Source organism: Rhodnius prolixus, unplaced genomic scaffold (assembly GCF_049639745.1).
Source record: "Rhodnius prolixus isolate KJV_2025 unplaced genomic scaffold, Rpr scaffold_3, whole genome shotgun sequence".
Taxonomy (NCBI): Eukaryota; Metazoa; Arthropoda; class Insecta; order Hemiptera; family Reduviidae; genus Rhodnius; species Rhodnius prolixus.
Genome location: NW_027411603.1, coordinates 47,257,271 through 47,277,995, shown reverse-complemented (window position 1 = coordinate 47,277,995; position 20,725 = coordinate 47,257,271). Strand labels below are relative to the sequence as shown.

General features: G+C 34.5%; 1 protein-coding gene across 3 annotated transcripts in view; it reads right to left on the bottom strand.

The window, feature by feature from the left end:
* LOC141453227 (uncharacterized) overlaps nucleotides 1-18,145 on the bottom strand; it is a 36,580-nt gene extending 18,435 nt beyond the window's left edge. Inside the window, exons 1-3 of one of the 3 annotated variants that reach the window (XM_074126176.1) lie at nucleotides 15,501-18,145; nucleotides 14,952-15,136; nucleotides 11,932-12,121 (exon numbers count right to left, since the gene is read on the bottom strand). In XM_074126176.1, the coding sequence (XP_073982277.1) occupies nucleotides 11,932-11,991 (60 nt within the window). In that variant the 5' untranslated portion in view covers nucleotides 11,992-12,121; nucleotides 14,952-15,136; nucleotides 15,501-18,145. Of the gene's footprint in view, nucleotides 1-11,931 lie in introns of all 3 variants that reach the window. The other 2 variants (XM_074126173.1, XM_074126174.1) reach the window with 2 other exon arrangements.
* Between the last annotated feature and the right edge of the window lie 2,580 nt (nucleotides 18,146-20,725).

Below are 20,725 nucleotides of genomic sequence, written 5' to 3'. Positions count from 1 at the left end.
ATCGCTAAGGTAGGTCTACACGGAGACACTTAGAGCAGCTAGAGCGTCTAGATAGAGCAGGTGTCGCAATGTGGACGGTTCGTAGAGTAGCCTCCTAGATCGAGTTGCATCCCCACCACCAATTTCGAGAAGTGTCGGCTTTTGCCTGGAGTACACTCGTGTAGACAGTGACCAATAATTGTCTGAGATTAGTGTCTCCTAGTTTCACGCAGGTGAAACTTTTCCCTAGAGCAATTTGAAATTATTCAAAACAAAAATGCCACCACCAGCATCAATTTCGATCCGGCAGTGGACGAAAGAGGAAACAGAGCTTTTCATCTCGCTGCTTGAAGTCCTACCAGATTTGTGGGATGCGTATGGTGGTTTGTACAAGGGATCGCAACTGAAAAGCAAATGTTGTTTTCTACAGCAACTTCATAAACGGAAAAATGACATTTGCAGTAAGAAAACGGGCGAAAATTATTCTTAACTTGTATGACGTTTCTTACTTCATTTAGGGTAAACCGAAGTGTTTCACGACCATTGTGTCATGCTCGATTTTAATAAACAATATTGCACTTTAAGGGCAGGGTTTTTCAAATTAAGGCCTTCAATAGATAGAATAAATTAGTCTAACGTACTGCCTAAATAATGGGACTTATTTCATGCTCTAATCTAATCTTACATTCCATGACATCCTGTTTAAACTCAAAATTTGAAATACTCTATAATTATTTGTGATTTAATTGGTTTTTTTGCACGAAATATGAAACACGCTAATAGCTGATATAATTTTATTAGAAAATGTTTTCTTAATTTTAAAATGCCAAGTCAGAAAGTCACATTATGTTGGAAGACTTGACTGCAAATCAATTTTCAAACAAATTATCAGCTTCAACGTTGTGGGAAAAGATAATTTAAATTAGGTGTTTATTAAGTTCGATAATATCGAATCAGTTCCAGATAGCTGTTTGATTTTTTGTTTGCTCTGAGCAATTATCGATATTCTTAATTTAAAGGTCTAGACTTTGAATATATTATGGAGATTTTATTTAGTTAACGAAATTAAGCGTGGATTCAACGTAAATCCGCTTAGCACACCTCCATATCTGTGATTAGTTGTACTAAATGCCTTGCTCTCCGTTTCGGTGTAATGATTTACAAACGATTATAATATTGGTAAGAACTGTAAATAAATATTGTAATTTGAAGAAAATTTGTAAGTTATAACCTCGTGAGTCACGTGAGTGTTCAAAGAAAATTCTCTTTCTCTCTTTAATTAAAACGGAAGTAAGCTCTAAAATTGCTTATACTAGTAACACTACCTCAACAGGAAGGAAATACAAACTAACAGAAGAAAATTCATGTAAAATACTTTACTTTTTTTTTTTTGTGAAATGTTGGTATAAGTGACAGGAAATTGCCCGCATTTTCTACAGCAATAATCTGACATACTTCCCCCTAAACTAGAGTATATTTATTACTTGTAATTTTTCATATTAGGTATTATCGATTGTTTATTATATTCTATTTATCCAGCTGTATGATCATAAATAAGGTAACCTTCATTTTTTTTTTATTACCTTCCAATAAAATAATGTTAAAATAGTTTTTGCTGGCAATGAGGTTGTGATAATGAATTTCTTTTCTTTTTTTTTCCTAACAATTTCCCTTACTTTCTCTTACAGCTGTAAGAAGTAAGTTTGGGATTACGTCTTGACCGGAAGTCTTGCAAATTTCCAGGCAGTCGCCTTCCTATCTTGACCTGATATGTGATTACGGTTCAATAGGCGCAGCTCCCAAAAACCATCCTGATTCTATATGTTCCGGGATGTCCGCTAGATCCTCCCCACAATGTAAAAAAGCAACAATCGCAAAAATAAATCAAGAAAAATTCATCGTTCCGCACCGTTTTTGGTTTTTGAATTATTAAGTTCAAGCACCAAATTGTGCTACTCACTTTTCTTAACACAAGAAAATACGTAGGTTAAAAAATTTAATTTCAGTTTCAAAATTTAAAGCCATAATGATCTCAAAATCTCTTTCGTCAAAGAAAAATCTTGTGGAAACTCAGTTTTCTCAAATTTCATTCCTCTAATCAGAAGCTCAACTCGAACATCGATCTTCTACCGCTTTGCAAGGTAATTTTCTAAGAAGATCCAGAAGAGAGAATGGCCTCGCGATCTACTCTTATCTTGAGAGCAGAATAGCAATAAGCGTTCAAGATTATAGAGTGACACCCACTGGGTGCCATCTGCACTCAATATTCCTGATATTGTGTTATCGTATACTACGTACATACGCTTGTTGCAGTTGTAAATTTCAGTAAAAGATGAAACATAATTTCAAAATTAAAACCAATCTAATAATTGCTCCTTCTTTCAAGCTGACCTATTGAATCGCCTAGAGCCTAGACGAATTCTACTTAACCATTCTCGTTTCTCCTCAAAAAAATAGATTCTAAAGACGTTGATTGACTTTATAAACCTAGTCTTTTCTCACAATTAAGACTCCGAATGAATTTACTACATCTAGTAATTAGCAATAATGATAATAACTACAAAGATAATTTAGTCTAAGAGAAAGGGACTCTACGTTGAAACGGGGAATCGTCAAATTAGTTTTAGCCCACGATATATACAACAATCATAGTTAATGATAACGATAATTACATTTCCATACACGATTCTCGTTATCAGTAACAATATTCGGCTCTAATTGGAGAGAACATGTTAATAAGTAGATAATATCGTCTTTTTCTATCTACTTATTTCCGATAAGTGAAAGTATTGTTTTCGTATAATTTTCAAATTTGGAAATAATTATCACACTTTGGGACACGCAGAAGGGTTTTTTTTTTAAGTTAATGCCCTACATTAAAGAAAAAAGCTGCAACAGTTTTCAAGAAAATAAAGGAAAACTGAAAAGCCTCTAGGAAATTTTAAGTTTGAAATTCTGGTGATATTTGTTTCTGAGCTAATATTTACACAAATTCAGAAAGAGAGACACAGGAAGTCTTCTATCGAAATCACTGCTTCGGTCTTTGCGGTCTTCAAGATTTCCGGTGGAAAACTTGATATCGGCAATTCGACACGAACATGATACTTCCTCTTTACATTATAATGTGTCAATGTTCCCTAGTGAAGTAAAACAAAACAAGGACCAAGTTCTCTTTACGTTACAGAATGTTGTTGCGTATAAAAACAAGCAAAACTGGTCAGGTTAGACCGGAAGTGATCAAATTATCTGTAGCCATTCATTTTATCTTGGCAGGTCTTGAGAAAGACGGCCAAAATAGGAAGTATCGCTAGAATGGCATTAGCGAGTGAATATAATACCATGGAGTACTGTTTTATTTACATACACAGCAATAAGCAATAACGATAAATTGGCGTAAGTAATGTCAATAAACTGTATTATTATTTATTTTCTTTTAAAACAACCCAACTGTGAAAAATATGGGTTAACACATTAAATTTTACGTAATTATTTTTTTTTTAATTTCGGCCGTTCGGTGAAGAAAGCCTTCCAAGGTTTTACACAAGAGTCTCTAGTGAGAATTAGACCTTTCTCTAAACTCTAGGTACAACGACAAAACCCTATACATCGCGGTGACGTCAATTAATAGTCCAAAAACCCTAAGGTATCTAAACTGTAGAAAGCCATTAGATAACTTTTCCTGGCTTTTTTTTAAAAAAATCACAAAACATGGTTATCTATGACGGAAATTTAATAGGTGCCACAGTTATCATTAACTAACAAGAGGTTTGGTCATACTTTTTTTTGACAATATCAAGTTGCTCTTGCCGATATAAGATCTCTATTATTGCACAAGAGTTTTTACAGGCGAAATTTGATATTTACGTAGAATATAACACCTACTTCAGTTCAGCACTCTTGTTAAACAAGATATTTCAGTTCTTAGTTAACCATTAAAGAAAATAGAAAAATTGTAATTATTAAATTGATGAAAAATTAACATTTTATTTCAAAATATATTATTTCCCTTACTCTAAAGAATTATACTTATTAATTATATTTTTTATATAGGCTATACCCGCAATGCTAAGATGTATTGTTGGTTTAGTAGGTGCGATTCCCCTGGTCTAGGGCTTGGATTGTATTTAATGGTTAATATGAGAAATTTATAGTAAAGTATGTTAGGCGGTTATAGGCTAGACCCGCAATGCTAAGAGGTATTGTTGGTTTAGTGGGTTCAATTCCCCCGGTCTAGGCCTTAGATTTTATTTAATGTGGTTAATATGAGAAATTTATAGTAAAGTATGTTAGGCGGTTATAGGCTAGACCCGCAATGCTAAGAGGTATTGTTGGTTTAGTGGGTTCAATTCCCCCGGTCTAGGCCTTAGATTTTATTTAATGTGGTTAATATGAGAAATTTATAGTAAAGTATGTTAGGCGGTTATAGGCTAGACCCGCAATGCTAAGAGGTATTGTTGGTTTAGTAGGTTCGATTCCCCCTGGTCTAGGCCTCGGATTTTATTTTACTTTACCTACTTTGGTACAGCCAAAAAGTAAAGGAATATTAGGCATTATTCCACTTTGTTTTTTTACTTTTTATCTAATCTATCTTAAAAATCCATTTAAAACGTTAAAATCCTTAAAACTTGTTTCTCTAATTCGTGAATCCGCACGATTGCAGTACTTCTTCTTATAAGAAACTAAATTACGAAATTCAGAATTTTATAGCAAGAAATAACCTATGATCTGTATAATTGATAGGGACTCAAGAGAAATTTTGTTTTGCGATCAATGCTACAGTTTTTTTATTAAAAGCAACTATTAATTTATATTATGTAAAGTTCAAAAACTCCATTTTAGTAGTAAAACAGACACGTTCGTATGCATTTCTAAAGCACTATAATTTACTATTTTGATCGCCTGTATAGAAAGTAAGTATGAATGTATGTGCGATGTACGCAGAATATACGGGCTAATGAATGCTTATTTCAACTAAATTATTCCTTCAATCAGCTATCAGAACTGAAAGCTACTGTTTATTGCATTTTTTATTTAGTTCAAATCACAAGCTTTAATTTTTTTAACCTTTTATTTAGTGTAATTATAAAAGAGAAAGGTTATGTTAAATGTTTAGACTTATTATCAAAGAAATGCAGATTTGGTGAGAAATACATGATCTTACCTTGCTTCAATTATTTGTAATTGGAGAAGTTTTTTTACTTTAATTATTGTTTTATAAAAATGTAGGTAACAAGTTAATGCACACACAATACAGCTCAACATAATTTAGATGCAACTATTTTTCAACGAGTTGTTCGAATCCAGAGAAAAAAAAGAAGGTCCCCAATGTCAATTAAATCACATCCGAATCCTAAATTTCTGCTTTAATCTAGCGGATCACCTTTCGTCCAATCATTAATCACAAACTCCTATTCTGAAATAATTCTCCACGTCGTCTTAAACGACAATGGCTCCGCAATTTCCACGCTTTTTTAATTCTTTCTTCAATCTAGAAGGCGCCACGGTAGCCGAACGGTTTGAGACGAGACCTGCAAAGCTGAGTTGTGGTACTGGGTTCGAATCTCGCGGTGTCTAGGCCTTGAATTTTATTTAATGGTTAATATGAGAAATTTATAATAAGTAAGTTAGAGAGTTATAGGCTAGACCATTAAATAAAATCCAAGGCCTAGAGACTGGGAATCGAACCCACTAAACCAACAATACATCTTAGCTTTGCGGGTCTAGCCTATAAGCGCCTAACATATTTTACTATAAATTTCTCGCATTAACCATTAAATAAAATCCAAGGCCTAGAGACTGGGAATCGAACCCACTAAACCAACAATACATCTTAGCTTTGCGGGTCTAGCCTATAAGCGCCTAACATATTTTACTATAAATTTCTCGCATTAACCATTAAATAAAATCCAAGGCCTAGAGACTGGGAATCGAACCCACTAAAGCAACAATACATCTTAGCTTTGCGGGTCTAGCCTATAAGCGCCTAACATATTTTACTATAAATTTCTCGCATTAACCATTAAATAAAATCCAAGGCCTTGAGACTGGGAATCGAACCCACTAAACCAACAATACATCTTAGCTTTGCGGGTCTAGCCTATAAGCGCCTAACATATTTTACTATAAATTTCTCGCATTAACCATTACATAAAATCCAAGGCCTAGAGACTGGGAATCGAACCTACTAAACCAACAATACATCTTAGCATTGCGGGTCTAGCCTATATAACAAATATAATTAATAAGTGTAATTCTTTAGAGTAAGGGAAATAATATATTTTGAAATAAAATGAGTTAATTTTTCATCAATTTAACCATTACAATTTTTCTATTTTGTTTAATGGTTGACTAAGAACTGAAAGCTAAGATGTATTGTTGGTTTAGTGGGTTCGATTCCCCCAGTCTGGGTCTTGGATTTTATTTAATAGTTAATATGAGAAATTTACAGTTAAGTTATGTTTGCTAGTCGCCTCCGTCCTCGACACCTAATTTGGTAGTTGGACGTAAAGCCTGCCTGAAAAAATAGGCATTACTTTATTTTACTTTTTTCAACCTAGAGAGTGCCAGCACTGATTTGTTTCTTTCAAGAAGTCCTCCCAGTTGTGGCTCTGAGCTAGCTCGGTGACAAAACATGTATTATACATCCTGTGTACCCACATTTACTAATTTATATAATGTACAGTTGCAAATAGATCCTTATGGGCGCAGATAATGGTCTTTTACAGTTCATTCCAGATCAAACGCTAATTTTTTTTTTTTTTTTGTATTTACAGGAGACTTCCGGTGAGCATTCCGTGGCGAAAATTAAACCAGATTGCAGTATTTCAAAGTAAGTAGCAACTTTTCCAAAACCTGCATGGACTACAAAAAATTAATTTAAGTATTAAGTCAATTAACTGCATCATAGTCGGAAAGATCAAAGACTCGTCCGCACTAAACTTAAAGTTAACTGCATCATTTGGCGGCATGAACTAAATACAAACTAATATGTCTTTCTTAGTAAAACTGCATTGTTTTTCAAAGAAAGTATTTGGATTTTTTCCAATATCTTTTTATATTCTATTCTGAATAAAGATGTGCATTGCATATTGCATAAGATATTCTTAGATACTTTTAATAGGCAGCAGTGCGATGAGCAATATTAATGATGTAAGGGAGAGGGGAGATTAAGCAAAATCGATAAAAGTAAATCGATATAAAGAAAAATAAATTGGTGAGAATCGATGTTGTGTTGCAAACTTAAGAAGCTGGGAGAAGAGCTTCTAGAAACACATCTTGGTGGCGTAGTTATATCAACTTAGCTATCGTGACGTCTACTTCAATTATACCTTTATTTTCAAGGTACAATGAAATTCATAAATTATAGAATTATTGCAAAATAAATTAACATTAATGAGAAAGATTATTTTTTTGCAAAAACCTGTAATAGAGACTTGTTTTGAAAGTTGCGAGTAACTTACAGAATTATAAAATTTTAATTCATTTCCGTTTTATTAAGTGTAAGCTTGTAAAGGTTATATATTTAATGTGAATCAACACGAAAGGTTCAAGTTTTCATCAGCAACATCTAGCAGTTTACAGGAAGTTACTGCTGGGAGGAAAAGATACCTTTTAGCGAATCGTCTGGAAGGATCCAGAACTCCGTTTGGGTAGGGGCGGATTTCCTGAGAATAATGGATTGACGTAAATTAAAAGACACGACAGAAGAAACAATCTCTGGCTTACAGTTTTTAACCAGGACTTCTCAAACGAACTTAATAATACGTAACATCCGTACGGATTCTAGTATAATAGAATCAGCTGATCGAACAGACCTCACGTGATAACCTTGTTACTTATGGGTTAAGGACGCCATGACATCTTTCTTTTTGAGGTTAGCAAAGGTCATGTTCATGACTTGTCTGTACAGCTATTCTTCGAATTGTATTCTTCTGGTGTGTACGTGTACAATTTTTGGCCGATATTTTCCTTATAACTGTTCACAATGTCTCCAAACTGGTTGGTAGATGTGGATGTTCGCAGGAATGAATTAAGTGGTTCCAATTTATCTTTTTGTATCATCAATTTAGTAAAAGTAACAGACCATGTATTTGTTGAAAAATAATTAATTATTTATTTTAATCACCCTATTTCTCTTATTGTGATGGTTTTAAATTTTCTAAATTGTGTTTTCACTGGAATTATTTGTTCACAAGTCCTTGGAGAACAATTTCTTTCCACACATTTACGCGAGTGAGATTGTATGCCACCGTAGAACCTTGACAAATAAGCTTTGGGACAAAATCAGCCATTCATCCAGAAGGGCATTCTTCATATAATCGATTTTCCTCCAAAATGTCTTATCGATTTTCTTTCGTGTCAAATTTTCGCTTTCCAGTTGTCGCTGAAAATGTACAGTTTTGAGGAACGTTGAGTCCAAAAAAAGAGGTATATATTATACAGTATGTGTGGAGTGTACTGAAGTTAAGCATCTCAAGAGGTTAAGTTTTGTTAATTTGCCTTAGGTCTCACTCATCAAATCTGGCAATAACTTTTTGGACAATATCAGCCAATCGACTTTACTGAATCAATTCGGAATTAAAGCAGAGTTCTTAGAGAAGCGGTAAAATTAAGCGCATTCCAGTAACGTGTTGTGGAATATTCTCAGTTTTCTGGATGGTCGCCAAAGATTTTTCGTTTGAACTTGAACATAAAGTTTGTTAGGCCTATCACTTTGGTTTGAAAAGTTTTCCGAGAATTTGGATTCTACTTAGAGTACTGATGGGAGCTTCAAGCCAAGCTTTCTTCAACAGTATCATTACAGTGTGTACTGTATAGTACTGAAAATACCTTTTTTTACGACAAATCGTAAGATTCAAGATAATCGAATTATGTATCTTGGTATAGATGAGTAGGAGAAAGCATTTATTATTACATATTTTTTTAATCAAATTAGTAAAAGTTACCGTTACAATCGCCAAATGATAAATCTTTAAACAAAATTTGTATAGCTACCTTTAATAATATTGTAAATTTTTCTAGTTCCGAGTACTTCAATACTTTTACTTTTATAATTGCATTAATAAATTAAAAATAAAAAAAATCGATGCAGTTAATCGATCTGTAAACTTGTAGTTATATTCACATCCCAAGTAGAGGTAATAATAAAATAGCGTATAACCTATGTAATACCTTCCTCTGATGTGAAAGTGCAATGAAATGGATGATGATATAGTTAGTCTCTCTGTCTCTCTCATTCTGTCATTTACTCACTCACACATGCACAGAGTTGTTTATAAGCCATTAGAAATGGACAACTATCCGCAGATGTAGAAGGTGTTACAGTTGAATTCTCATAGTCGACAATTTATTAACAGCACTCAATCATCCCTTGGGATTTCCAATTTCTATCCAAAGCCTGAGAAAGAGGAACAGGCCGCCTTCACCCTCCCCACCAATCTCCTGGCCAATTGTTGGTGTCACCTTTTTCTATTATAACAAATAGACTGTAGGGCATTCTGTTTGTCCGTTCACTACGTCATCTTTTGCTATAAATTAAACAAAAAGAGAAAGTACATTCTGCTGCGGTTACCGGAGAGGGTGACACATTAAAGTCGCTCTCCGCCGATCTGAATAGAGACTGTTCAGACTATTTCCTGGTCCCCTCACTACGCATTCCATATATACATTCATATACAGAGGTTATTAAAGCTTTTAAAATGGATTCTTCTTCAGGGTCAGACTTCTAATTCTACTTTAATAAACAACAATTTCCACACTACTTTCTCCCATTAAACCTTATTATGTATATTTCTGTTTGATAAATGTCCTACGCAATCCTATTACTCAAAAGTATAAGTGTAGATTATAGTGATCAGTGGTATACTTAGGTTCCTTTAAAGCTGCCCAAAAATATTTTTCGAAATAACCGCTTTTGTTAATGTTTTTTAAAAATTACATTCCTTACCAATTACAGATTTCTGCAGCCTCCTGTGTACTTGTGATAATTGCTTGATAATCCTAAGGGCCATTTTGGCTATCCTCTCCAACTGTCAGAGAGATTAAGGGCGCTTTAATCACACCTTCATTTGGGAAACTCTATTAAATTTAAATGCTCAATTTCTGACAAGAAAAATCGTCAGTTTCTTACCATAATGTGAAAGAGATGTTGGCATTAATTGAAAACGGAAATATTTAACTGATACTTTAATTGTATTTCCGCCTTCCTACATTAAATCTAAGATAAAAACTAATGATCTCCAGATAAGGTTGCTTGACAAGAAATTGAAAAAAATTTGATTTATATTTCTCTGCTGAATTAAGCTCCTATAAAGAGCGACCTCTCCTAAAATGTTCTCATGACCATAATGTAGATAAGGAGCTAATCAGGAGAAGTTTTTCTGTTAGAAAGTTGAAGACTCACTCCGGCTACAATTAAACTCAGATAAAATAACCGCCAACGTAATTATACTTACGAGATTATACTTAGTGTTATTGGCGTGTACACCACGAATGCAAAGCGTGAGATGCATACTATCTTTGATATTCATATTGTAGTTTATTCATTTTTTGGATGAAATTGTCAAAGATTCTTTTTTTTTTTTTAATTCATTTCGCGACTTCACAATATTGAAGCAATCATCTGCCCTCGACACTCAGCACCAATATGTACTCAAGAACTGTGGTGATGCTTTTGGTCACGCTCCGTCCCAGCTATGAGCACGGCAATTGGACATACCAAGTTGAGAGCATTAACACACAGCAAGAAGCAAGCTTATCAATCTTGACTATGCCTAAAGAATTGTAAATCTCGCTAAACATATGTACAAGGGATAGGGGGAAAAAAATTGTTTAAACAAGTTAGAAAAGTTAAAAGTGAGTAAAGATTAATAATGAACTGATTTTTAAAAGACCATTAGCAATTTGGGCTACTCTGAAAGATTTGAGAACTCAGGAAACAAACTAAAGCAAATTACTGTGATTCTATTTGCTTGAATAGATGGAAACGATATTTTTACAAACCTTTTGAATGAAAGACGAGGAGAATTCAAAAAAATAAATTTTTAAGTCAAGAACACAGGATTGAAGACAAGTAAAGAGGAATTTGCAAGAAAATTGAAAAGAGATTTCTATTTTACCACAGCCAAATGAATCTTGAAAATTTGGTACGATCGCAACACTTCCTCTTATAGTAGGAGTAAGAGAAAGTAAAAAAAAAGAAGAACATCCTACTGATAATAGCGGTGGTAGCATAACCGGAAGAAGATAGGTAATTGCAGCTGCTCCATTGTACATAACCATCTCAACCAGTCATAATGATATGGTCTCCTTTAGAAAGTACCACTCTCCCAGTAATACAATGGTCAGACCTTCAAATGTAAGATTAAATAGAATCTCCAGTAGGAATTAGCGGTTTTCTTTCAAATTATGTAAAGAAAAAGGATATTATGTATTTAAAGATCGCTTTGAACCGATGTAGTCACACTGAGTTGCAATAAGTTTATGTACTCTCATATTTTCTACTGTACAACTACTGGTACATAAAGGTATCTGTAGTGATACGCAGGCATGTATCGCACTACAATAAAGAGGAGAGGCTACCCACTGGTGTCCAGTTCTGAACATTTTTGATCACGTACTCACAATCACTTAGCAGTTCTCAATATCGAAGCTTCATTTACTTAGGAGGGCAGCTGGGATCTGGCGGCAGGATAGCTAATCTACAAGAGGATTGAAAATAACGGGATCGGTTCTTATCCTTAGGATTTATTTGGGTGGCATTTATAAATTTTCTCAGAATCTTTGATTAGGTACTTTGGATGAGATGGGTTTTCGAACCTTTGGAAGAACTGTTCCAGTAATTAGGTCCATATAGGATTCATTATTAAGTCTACGAGGTCTGTAAATTAAGTAATGAGATTGATTTTTTTGAATTGTTTTTATTCAAAAAGAATTATAATTCTATATTGTCACCTTCAAAATAATTTCCTTCTGAAGCCACACAGCGCTGGAGACGTTTCTTCCACTCCTCATAGCAGTGCTCGAACTCCGATACTGGAATAGCCTTCAGCTGGTCGGTTACAGCCGTTTGAATGTTTTCAACTGTCCCAAAATGAGTTCTTATGATTTGCCTTTCCGATAAGTAAACCAAGATTTACACTACCTAAAATCAATTTTCCATAAATTAATGTCACAAGAAAACTTAATTTTTGTTGTTGGAGAAAGTCGTTTAAGGCTTCACATTGGATTCTATATTTTACTTCTTTTTTTTTGTTCAAAATTGATTCCTAGAAGGATGTATTATCCAGGAATGTCAATAGGTTAAGTGGTTCCTTTCAAAGGAAAGTTTTGAAATTTAGTTCAATACTGGATAATTCGCAGGTTGTAATGTCTCAGGAACTGGCTTGTAGATGCTTGTAGATTAGTTTGAAAAATTTATTACCCTAATTTTCAGACAATTTATTTTTTTAAGTAAAAACAACCTGTTGGACGGAACAAACCATCAATCAGCCAATGTTTAATCGGAGAGTTCAAGAATGAAGATTGGCCAGCTGGAGAAGGTGTGTCCGGCCGAAGGTCACCTACCTTACTTTCTCATCCAGGTCCATTGTACTGTGCTCCGTTACTTTCACTCGTTTGCCCACCTTCATACTTCCAATTATATTTCCGGCTGTCCCCTGGGTCGTTATACTAATCTAGTGCCTTTTGCATCGTGCACTTTTCTTAAATGTTGTCTGTAAATGAATCTGAACTCTAGAAAGAGCGCTAATTACATTTTTAACGGAATTTATCATATTAGCTATCTACGAGGGTCGTTTGAAAAGTCCGTGCAAAAATAAAAACTACTTAATTTTTTTGGGTAAACCTTTTTTATTTTTCGACTTAGTCTCCTTTTAGGCTTATACACTTCGTCCAACGCTGCTCTAGTTTGTTGATCCCTTCCGAATAATAGGATTTGTCCAAGTCTGAAAAATAGCCATTCGTTTCTGCAATCATCTCCTCGTTTGAATAAAATCTTTTTCCCGCCAGCCATTTCCTCATATTGGGGAACAAATAGTAGTTCGAGGGAGCCAAGTCTGGAGAATAGGGGGATGTGAAACGAGTTGGAACCCTATTTCCATTAATTTTGCGACCACAACTGCTGAGGTGTGAGCTGGTGCGTTGTCGTGATGGAAAAGGACTTTTTTGTGGGCCAACCGTGGGCGTTTTTCTTGCAGCTCGGTTTTCAAACGGTCCAATAACGATGAATAATATGCACCTGTAATAGTTTTACCCTTTTCCAGATAGTCCATGAGGATTATTCCTTGCGAATCCCAAAAGACAGTCGCCATAATCTTTCCGGCCGAAGGAACGGTCTTCGCCTTTTTTGGCGCAGATTCCCCCTTGGTAACTCATTGTTTAGATTGTTCTTTGGTCTCAGGAGTGTAGTGATGTATCCATGTTTCATCCATAGTGACGAAACGACGCTTAAAGTCCTGCGGATTTTTCTGGAACAGCTGCAAACCGTCCTTGCAACACTTCACACGATTTCGTTTTTGGTCAAGCGTGAGCAATCGCGGCACCCATCTTGCGAATAGCTTTGTCATGTCCAAATGTTGATGCAAAATATTATGCACCCGTTCATTCGAGATGCCCACAGCACTAGCAATCTCACGCACCTTCACTCATCTGTCATCCATCACCATATCATGGATTTTATCAATGATTTCTGGAGTAGTAACCTCAACAGGGCGTCCAGAACGTTCAGCGTCACTTGTGCCCATATGGCCACTCCGAAAATTTTGAAACCACTTATAAACTGTTCTAATCGAAGGTGCAGAGTCACCATAATGTTTATCAAGCTTCTCTTTAGTCTCCTGAGGCGTTTTGCCTTTCATAAAGTAGTGTTTAATCAACGCACGAAATTCTTTTTCGTCCATTTTTTGAAAATCACTCGACTTCCTCGATTCAAACGAATGCCAAACACAAAGAAATAGACCGATCTGGCTGAAACTTGGTGTGTGTTCTTCCAAGAGATGCTACTAACTAAACATAACCTCGATACGCGCCAGTGGTGCTATCTCTCTGACTTTGCACGGACTTTTCAAACGACCCTCGTATTAAAAACAAAAAATTATAGAGTTTCATGAACAAAGTTTATGTAATAACTCTAAAGCTCTAATTGAAAAGTAGTCCATTATAAACAATTTCTTTTTACCGCAATTCAAAAAATGCTTCAACCTGAAATATCTTTTTTTATCAATTGATTTTTCTTTACCAAGATAATGGTTTAGATTTTCGATGTTCACTGAAATATCAGTTTTTGATTACCACTGAATCTGAAAATTGGTGTAATACTTTAAGGATGAAATTTGGATTTTTTGTTACCTATTTAATCCTAATTAATATTTAATGTGATCCATACATTATATTCACTAGGTACTTTAAAGGGAAGTGCAATTAAACCTCGCCAATAACTGCACTTAAATTAACATTTTCCCAAAGATTCAGAAGACATTTTTCACCTGGACAAATTATTGCATCTCACATCTTTTTAATTTCAACAAATCAATATTAAAACTGTCCGGTAGGACAGTTGTATAAGGTTTGATCGTCAAAAACTGCACGAAAAAGCGTAACGTTGAAAAACACCCAACTTTGAATTTTTTTTTCTCTTTTTGAATAAAAGATAAAATTTTCAAACTTTCTCCAAAATATGGGGCGAATCCTCCTACCTTAATTAAAAATAAAAAATACATATAATTTTATAAAAGTAAACCAAATCTTAATTAATGACTGAAACATAAAAATACTTTTTCTTTTTAAAACTGTAAATTAAACTAACAGCAGAAATTAATAATTGTAGTTGTTTACTAGAAAAAGGAGTAAATTTATTTGTATTAATTAATGTAATACTTAAAATGGGCGTGTGAACAGAGTTTTTAATAAATAGTTTCTGATTTGATACAAATATATTTGTTAAAAGTGCTTTAAACGTGTCTTACACACCTTACCTGTCAATTAAAACGACGTAGTTCTGCAATCGATACATTTTGAAGTCCCAATTATATCAACCACTCTGGTAAACGTTAAAATGACCTGTATTACTTTTTCTTGCATCCCAAAAGGAGGGGATATTGTAAGGAGGTAGATTTTCCACTTTCAAGTTTTCTAAGAGAATTACATGTTTTGCGGTGCCCTGAAAAATCGGAAAAAAAATCTGTTGATGAACATGTACACAAATTTTCCTTTCCACTGTTTATGTAATTACTTCCTTCCTCAGGAAATCTCTTTTCCTCGGTAGCCACTCGCTATGTCTCAGCTAATTAAGCAGCCTCGTCATTGCTAAGGATATCAGATCCAAATACATCCAATACACTTTTTTAGACGTAGTTCTTTGTTTTCCTGATCTCTCTAGTTCCGTACTCACAAAGGTCCGCATATTTTGCCCTTTTATTTTATTTCCTTTTGAAGTATTATTTCCAATAAGGGCGACAACTCCTTTCTACAGTGTTGGTGAAGAGCAGCAAGCGTATTTAGACTAGACATTCCTTACCTAATACCTGTTTTACTTCTGTTCACATGCTGATTCTTCCATCGTTCTTCAGGGCATTGCAAGAGGTTTTAAGCTCGACTGGAACGCTTCGTACTCCCTAGTATCAAGCTTCTAATCGCAGTGTTTCCCAGGGTATCGATGAGCCACTTAAACAAAGGCAATATAGTTGAACTTTAAATTAAAATAGTTATTTAAGCCGAAATAGCTTTCCAGGAAACGTAAACTGGCAAATCTGCAAGATCGCAGTATTTCCACTTAGAGGAGGAAAGAAAGTATCGAAAAAAAGAAGAAGAAGAAATTGAGTGATTGTCAATCACAAATCGAAAGAAAGATTGGTTGATCTGAAGTTAACTGAACTGATGGAATTGAATTCAATATAATATGAGACATTTCCTGTTATGCCTTTACAAAAAAATTACCTTACAAAAAAGGTGTTATGTGAAAGTTAAAATAAATTAATAAATTAGTTAGTCTTTTCTGACTTTGTTGTAACATATGTAATACTGCTGAACATCTTGGAACGGTTACACCGATATTTCTTACATCCATGTTTAAATGACTATTAGTGGCAATGACTAATGAAGATGTTCAAGATTAATGAATTATTGTTAATAATATCCATCGGTGAAAGTCAATAATGACACCATTTTTATTACATCATTTGTGACTTTAAAAATTTAAAAAAAAAAAATCAGGTACGAAACACTTTCTCTTACTAAAATTCTTAAAGTTCCCTTCAAACGACTTTTACTAAGTAAAACTTGCCTTTAATATAGATACAATAGAATATGGATTTCGAGGGAAGCTTGATGAACACATTCGTTAAGCATAATTTCATTAGAATTTTAAAAAAAACCTAGAGATCTTTACCTAAGCAGACGTTATACGAACGCTTAAAAAAATACTTCAAAAGCTCCATACTTCAGATCAAATTTTTTCTTTTGAAACTCGAAATTAAATCAACGTATTCGAATCTCACTAATACCGTTAAAGTATTAAACGATTTAGTGGAATGGCATGTAACAACAAAAAACTATCTCACCCCTCCAAAGAACTGGCCTAAAATTAATTATCAGGGAATGACTTCGGCAGGAGTAGTTTTCGAGAAATTTGCGTTGAACTAATAAATCCTTTAGGAATTCGTATTTCCGTTCACGCTCATCTCTTCAAATTTCAACTTTCTCATTTCAACTTCCTTTATGATGTTGCACAAGTAAAAATAAAACCTTAAAGGATACATTCTTCTAAGAGACACTTCCTTTCCCCATAAGTGATAGCAAATGACACTGGGTAAATATTTTGAGTTAAAGATATACAACGATGTGTGAGTAATAAGCATTAGAATATTTCAGAGAATCGTTTCAAGCGTTTTCGAAGTCCTTAAAAAAAAAACTCCTATTTACTGATTTTGTCCCAAAGTTTCTTGCTGAGTTTTATGGGGGACACAGAGTTTGAAAATCAAATTGGAACTTTCCGCTAAACGGACCAATTAAAAAAAAGCAACGGATACTTTCGACGAAAATTCTAAATTCATGCAAGAAGATATTCACAAATGCAGTACCTTCTCTTATTACTACTCAAGAAAAAGTAAGGTAAAATAAATATAATCTCTGCAAACGATGCATCTTCTATCCTCAAATTTGGTTTTCCAATGACCTGGTCTGGAGAAAAGCACCTTAATCACTCTTTCAGATAAATTAGGCTTACCACTCAACCATAACATATGTATACTAAGGCAAATCGCAGAACGACTCGAAGTTTGTTAAACCCTTCTTCAAAAATTATATTTGTTTCATCAAACGATTGAAAAGTGGATTGATTTCGATTACCCCATTATTTAGATTAAACTATGGCATATTGATTATACAGCGTGGGGTTCGTCGACTGGTTTATCGCAGACATGAACACCATTCTTTTACAAAATTCTAGACATGCACTACCGTGAGAATATGGTATATGCAAAGGACTTGCTTAAAAGCCCTCACGTTAAAGAACTTTAAAAAAAACTACCTCAATTTTTTTTTTTTTTATTGAAAATCTCTAGGCTCCAGGATGTAGTAAAAAATAATGGCACACACGTACTTGAAAACGAAATGGTTTAAAATACAAAAATACATCTCACTTGTCTACATTGCAACCAGCTTACATTACCTACACTTCGACTTGCAGGTTATACATATATCCAATTTTCCACGCTAGAATCGCCACGGTCCACCAAGCAGTTAACATAATAATACAGTTTTTTTTTCTTCTTTTTAAATAAGCATTACGTTGTTACACGAGATCCCTGCTATTGGAAATTTCTCCTTCGGATAGTTCTCTTGTAAGATTTTGTGAACCAGAAAGGTCAAGAATTTTGGTGTTGCAAAAAATCAGCTGGACTGAAGAAAGAAGATTTCTTGCCTCTAGCGTCTTTTTAGTTACCTAATTTTTGTTACAATTGTGACTAAAAAGTCACACGTGGGAAGAGACGCTCAAAAAAAATAGCAAATTAGCTTCTTTTTCTTCAGAGACCAACTCTTTGTTCCACATCAGGATTTTTCTGTTTTTTTATTGTTTGTTACACCTATGCATGTTGCAACATAAGTAACACTGATGATACTGCAATCACTTAATCTTGCATGCGCTCATGCACACACTGAGGGGGACAAACTATCCAGCAGCTGAGCCGAGCTGAGCAAACAGCACTAGACATTCGAGGAAAAGAACACCTAATCTTACTGGAAGGGTTTTCGAGAATGGGGCGAGATGGGAGGTGGCGGGCTAAAAAATAGGAGTGGCAAGGCAAGGATATATAAAAATTGGTTTTACCGGCCGGGACAGGGCTACAATGTTGACGAAAGGAACTTCTAGGTCTCTGTGGACGGTTAAGTTGGAAACATAGAAAGGAGCACCAACGTTCTACAGAGGATTTTGGAATGGAAGTAATTAGAACGTTTGTTTTATATGGTTGAACCAGATACTTCAATTTATAGATTTTAAAATGGAATTGCACATAAATCGTGTATCGTTTAGGGAGAGGCTGATCTGTTTTCTGGAATACTGTTGGGTTCAGTTCTGTTTAGACGTGTGTGAGGGTTCCAATTTGGACTTTTGTGCGTAAACAGACCAAGGAGCGGATAACATGAGGTTCTCGTGGATGTTTGCCAGACCTCTCTGTAAGGTGTCATTTCGGAGTTAAAGTTTGAAGAAATAGTGTACAAGTTTGAAACTAGAGAATTGTAAACAAATTTCAGATATTTTTTGTATTTTAATTATTTACTTATTTTATTTTTACATTAAAGAGATCTCTAAACTTGTATTTCCGGTAGAAAATCAGTTTCGAAAATTAGATATGGATTGCAACATTTAATATTAGAATAAAAAGAAATCGGAAATTGGACGGATGTAAAATGTGTTTGACGAAAATCCAAAAACAAGCCCCTATAAAGCACCACAGGCACTTGATGTTGCGGTCAATGGCTTGACCTTTCTTTAGATTTCATTAAACCGGTTCCCTGAACTTGGTTCCTGTGAGAGGAGATAGCTGTCAGAATGAAAGTGGTTCTTTTTTGCGTGCATTAATTCTTTGTTGAATGACGGGCCACAAGTTTAATGATTCTCATCGTGTTCGTTTATTTTATTTTAAACTACTTTCAAAATACTTTTACTGAAGGGAAATGACGATAAGATGTTTGATTGGGTGCTAATTAAGTATTTGGTTACGTAACAAATAACAAACCCTGCCTTATTTAATAAACTACATCACTTATCAATAAAAATGTACAGTTAAAAAATAAATAAATAAATCATTCAGTAAAATCACGTGACATCAATAATTTCATCAGTATGTCGAATTTAGGAGTTAAGTCTTTCAGGAAAATATTTGAAAATTTGGACATTCGGTCATTTCAACATTTTTAATAACTGCTGCCCTCTTACAGTGTCTTCTTGTTAGAGTAAACAGGACAAAAATCACTGGTCAGGGGCTGTACGAAACATGTAGGAAGGGATCACACGTTTGAATCCAGTGCGCTAACCACTGAGCAAACCGCTTCCCTTTTTATAATTACGAGCCATTTCCGGAAAAAATAACTGGAAGTAAAAAAAAAAAAAATCCATTCAATAAAGTAGAATTTCCACTTGTGGAATTTCCTTCAAAGACTGAATTGCATGCAACACGTCTAAACTTTCTTTACAGTAAATAAAACACGTGGCCGTCCTTTATTCTGAAATGGTTCTTTGGAGATTAGCCCAGAAGTGTGCCTTAAACCAATTTATTACTAAAAAAATATAAGTAAAAGTTGTAGACCAAGAGAAGTACCAACAGTATACGTAGTTGAAAGAAAGTCAGAATTTCAGCAACAGTTTTTAAAAAATGAAAAAAAAAAAAAGATTGGGGAAAAAATCTGAAAAGCAGTTTCATTAGAATTCCTGAGGCTAGACTTCGTAAGCCTAAGACTTCAAAGCAGTAATCTAAAATGGGTGGAGTCGTACATGTGAGGCTAAGATAACCGGCAGCCTTTGGTAAAATTTGTGTAAGTTTAGCCTTAGTTTTATTCTTAAAGCAGTAATTAAGAGAAAATACATTTTTAAATCTAGTTTTAAAAAACTATTACAATGTTTCCTTTTTTTGAAAGACTCATCCTTTTAGACTAATAGGGGCCTCCCATATTCTGACTAATCTCGTTTGGTTCGCCAATTCATTCTGAAGATAGCAAAAAAAAACTGAACCTTCTTAGCCTTTCAAACATTCTAAAGACTCTGCGGTCTTCTTGTTTATTGCACTTCTTGGTTTAGGGGAATCAACACATTATGTCTTCGGGCGTGACAACGATTTATAATTTATTATTTTCTGTCTACAGTTTTTAAAAGTCAGCATGACGATTTACACGACCAACTCATTGAACAAAACTAAGAAATCGAATATATAGTTCCTTCTCACTCAGTCTTGCTAAGTTTTGGGATTAGTGACTTATCAGCTTCCTATCCGAAAGAAAAAAAAGCCTGGAATTTACTTCTAGAGCTTACACATTTCAGGTAGTCCCATTTAGCACTAAAAAACTATTAAGTTGACTATTCCCAGAAGCTAGATAGCTTTGTCTCCAAAAAAGGCCAGCAGTACGGGACCAATTAATGGGTAAGATGCGTCAAACCCAAGTAGTTTTCACATTACTACCGAAGAAACTAATTCTTTATGCTGTTTTGAGTATTGGCTGGGAGTTGCCAAAGAACTGAGTAAGGTTGTTCGCA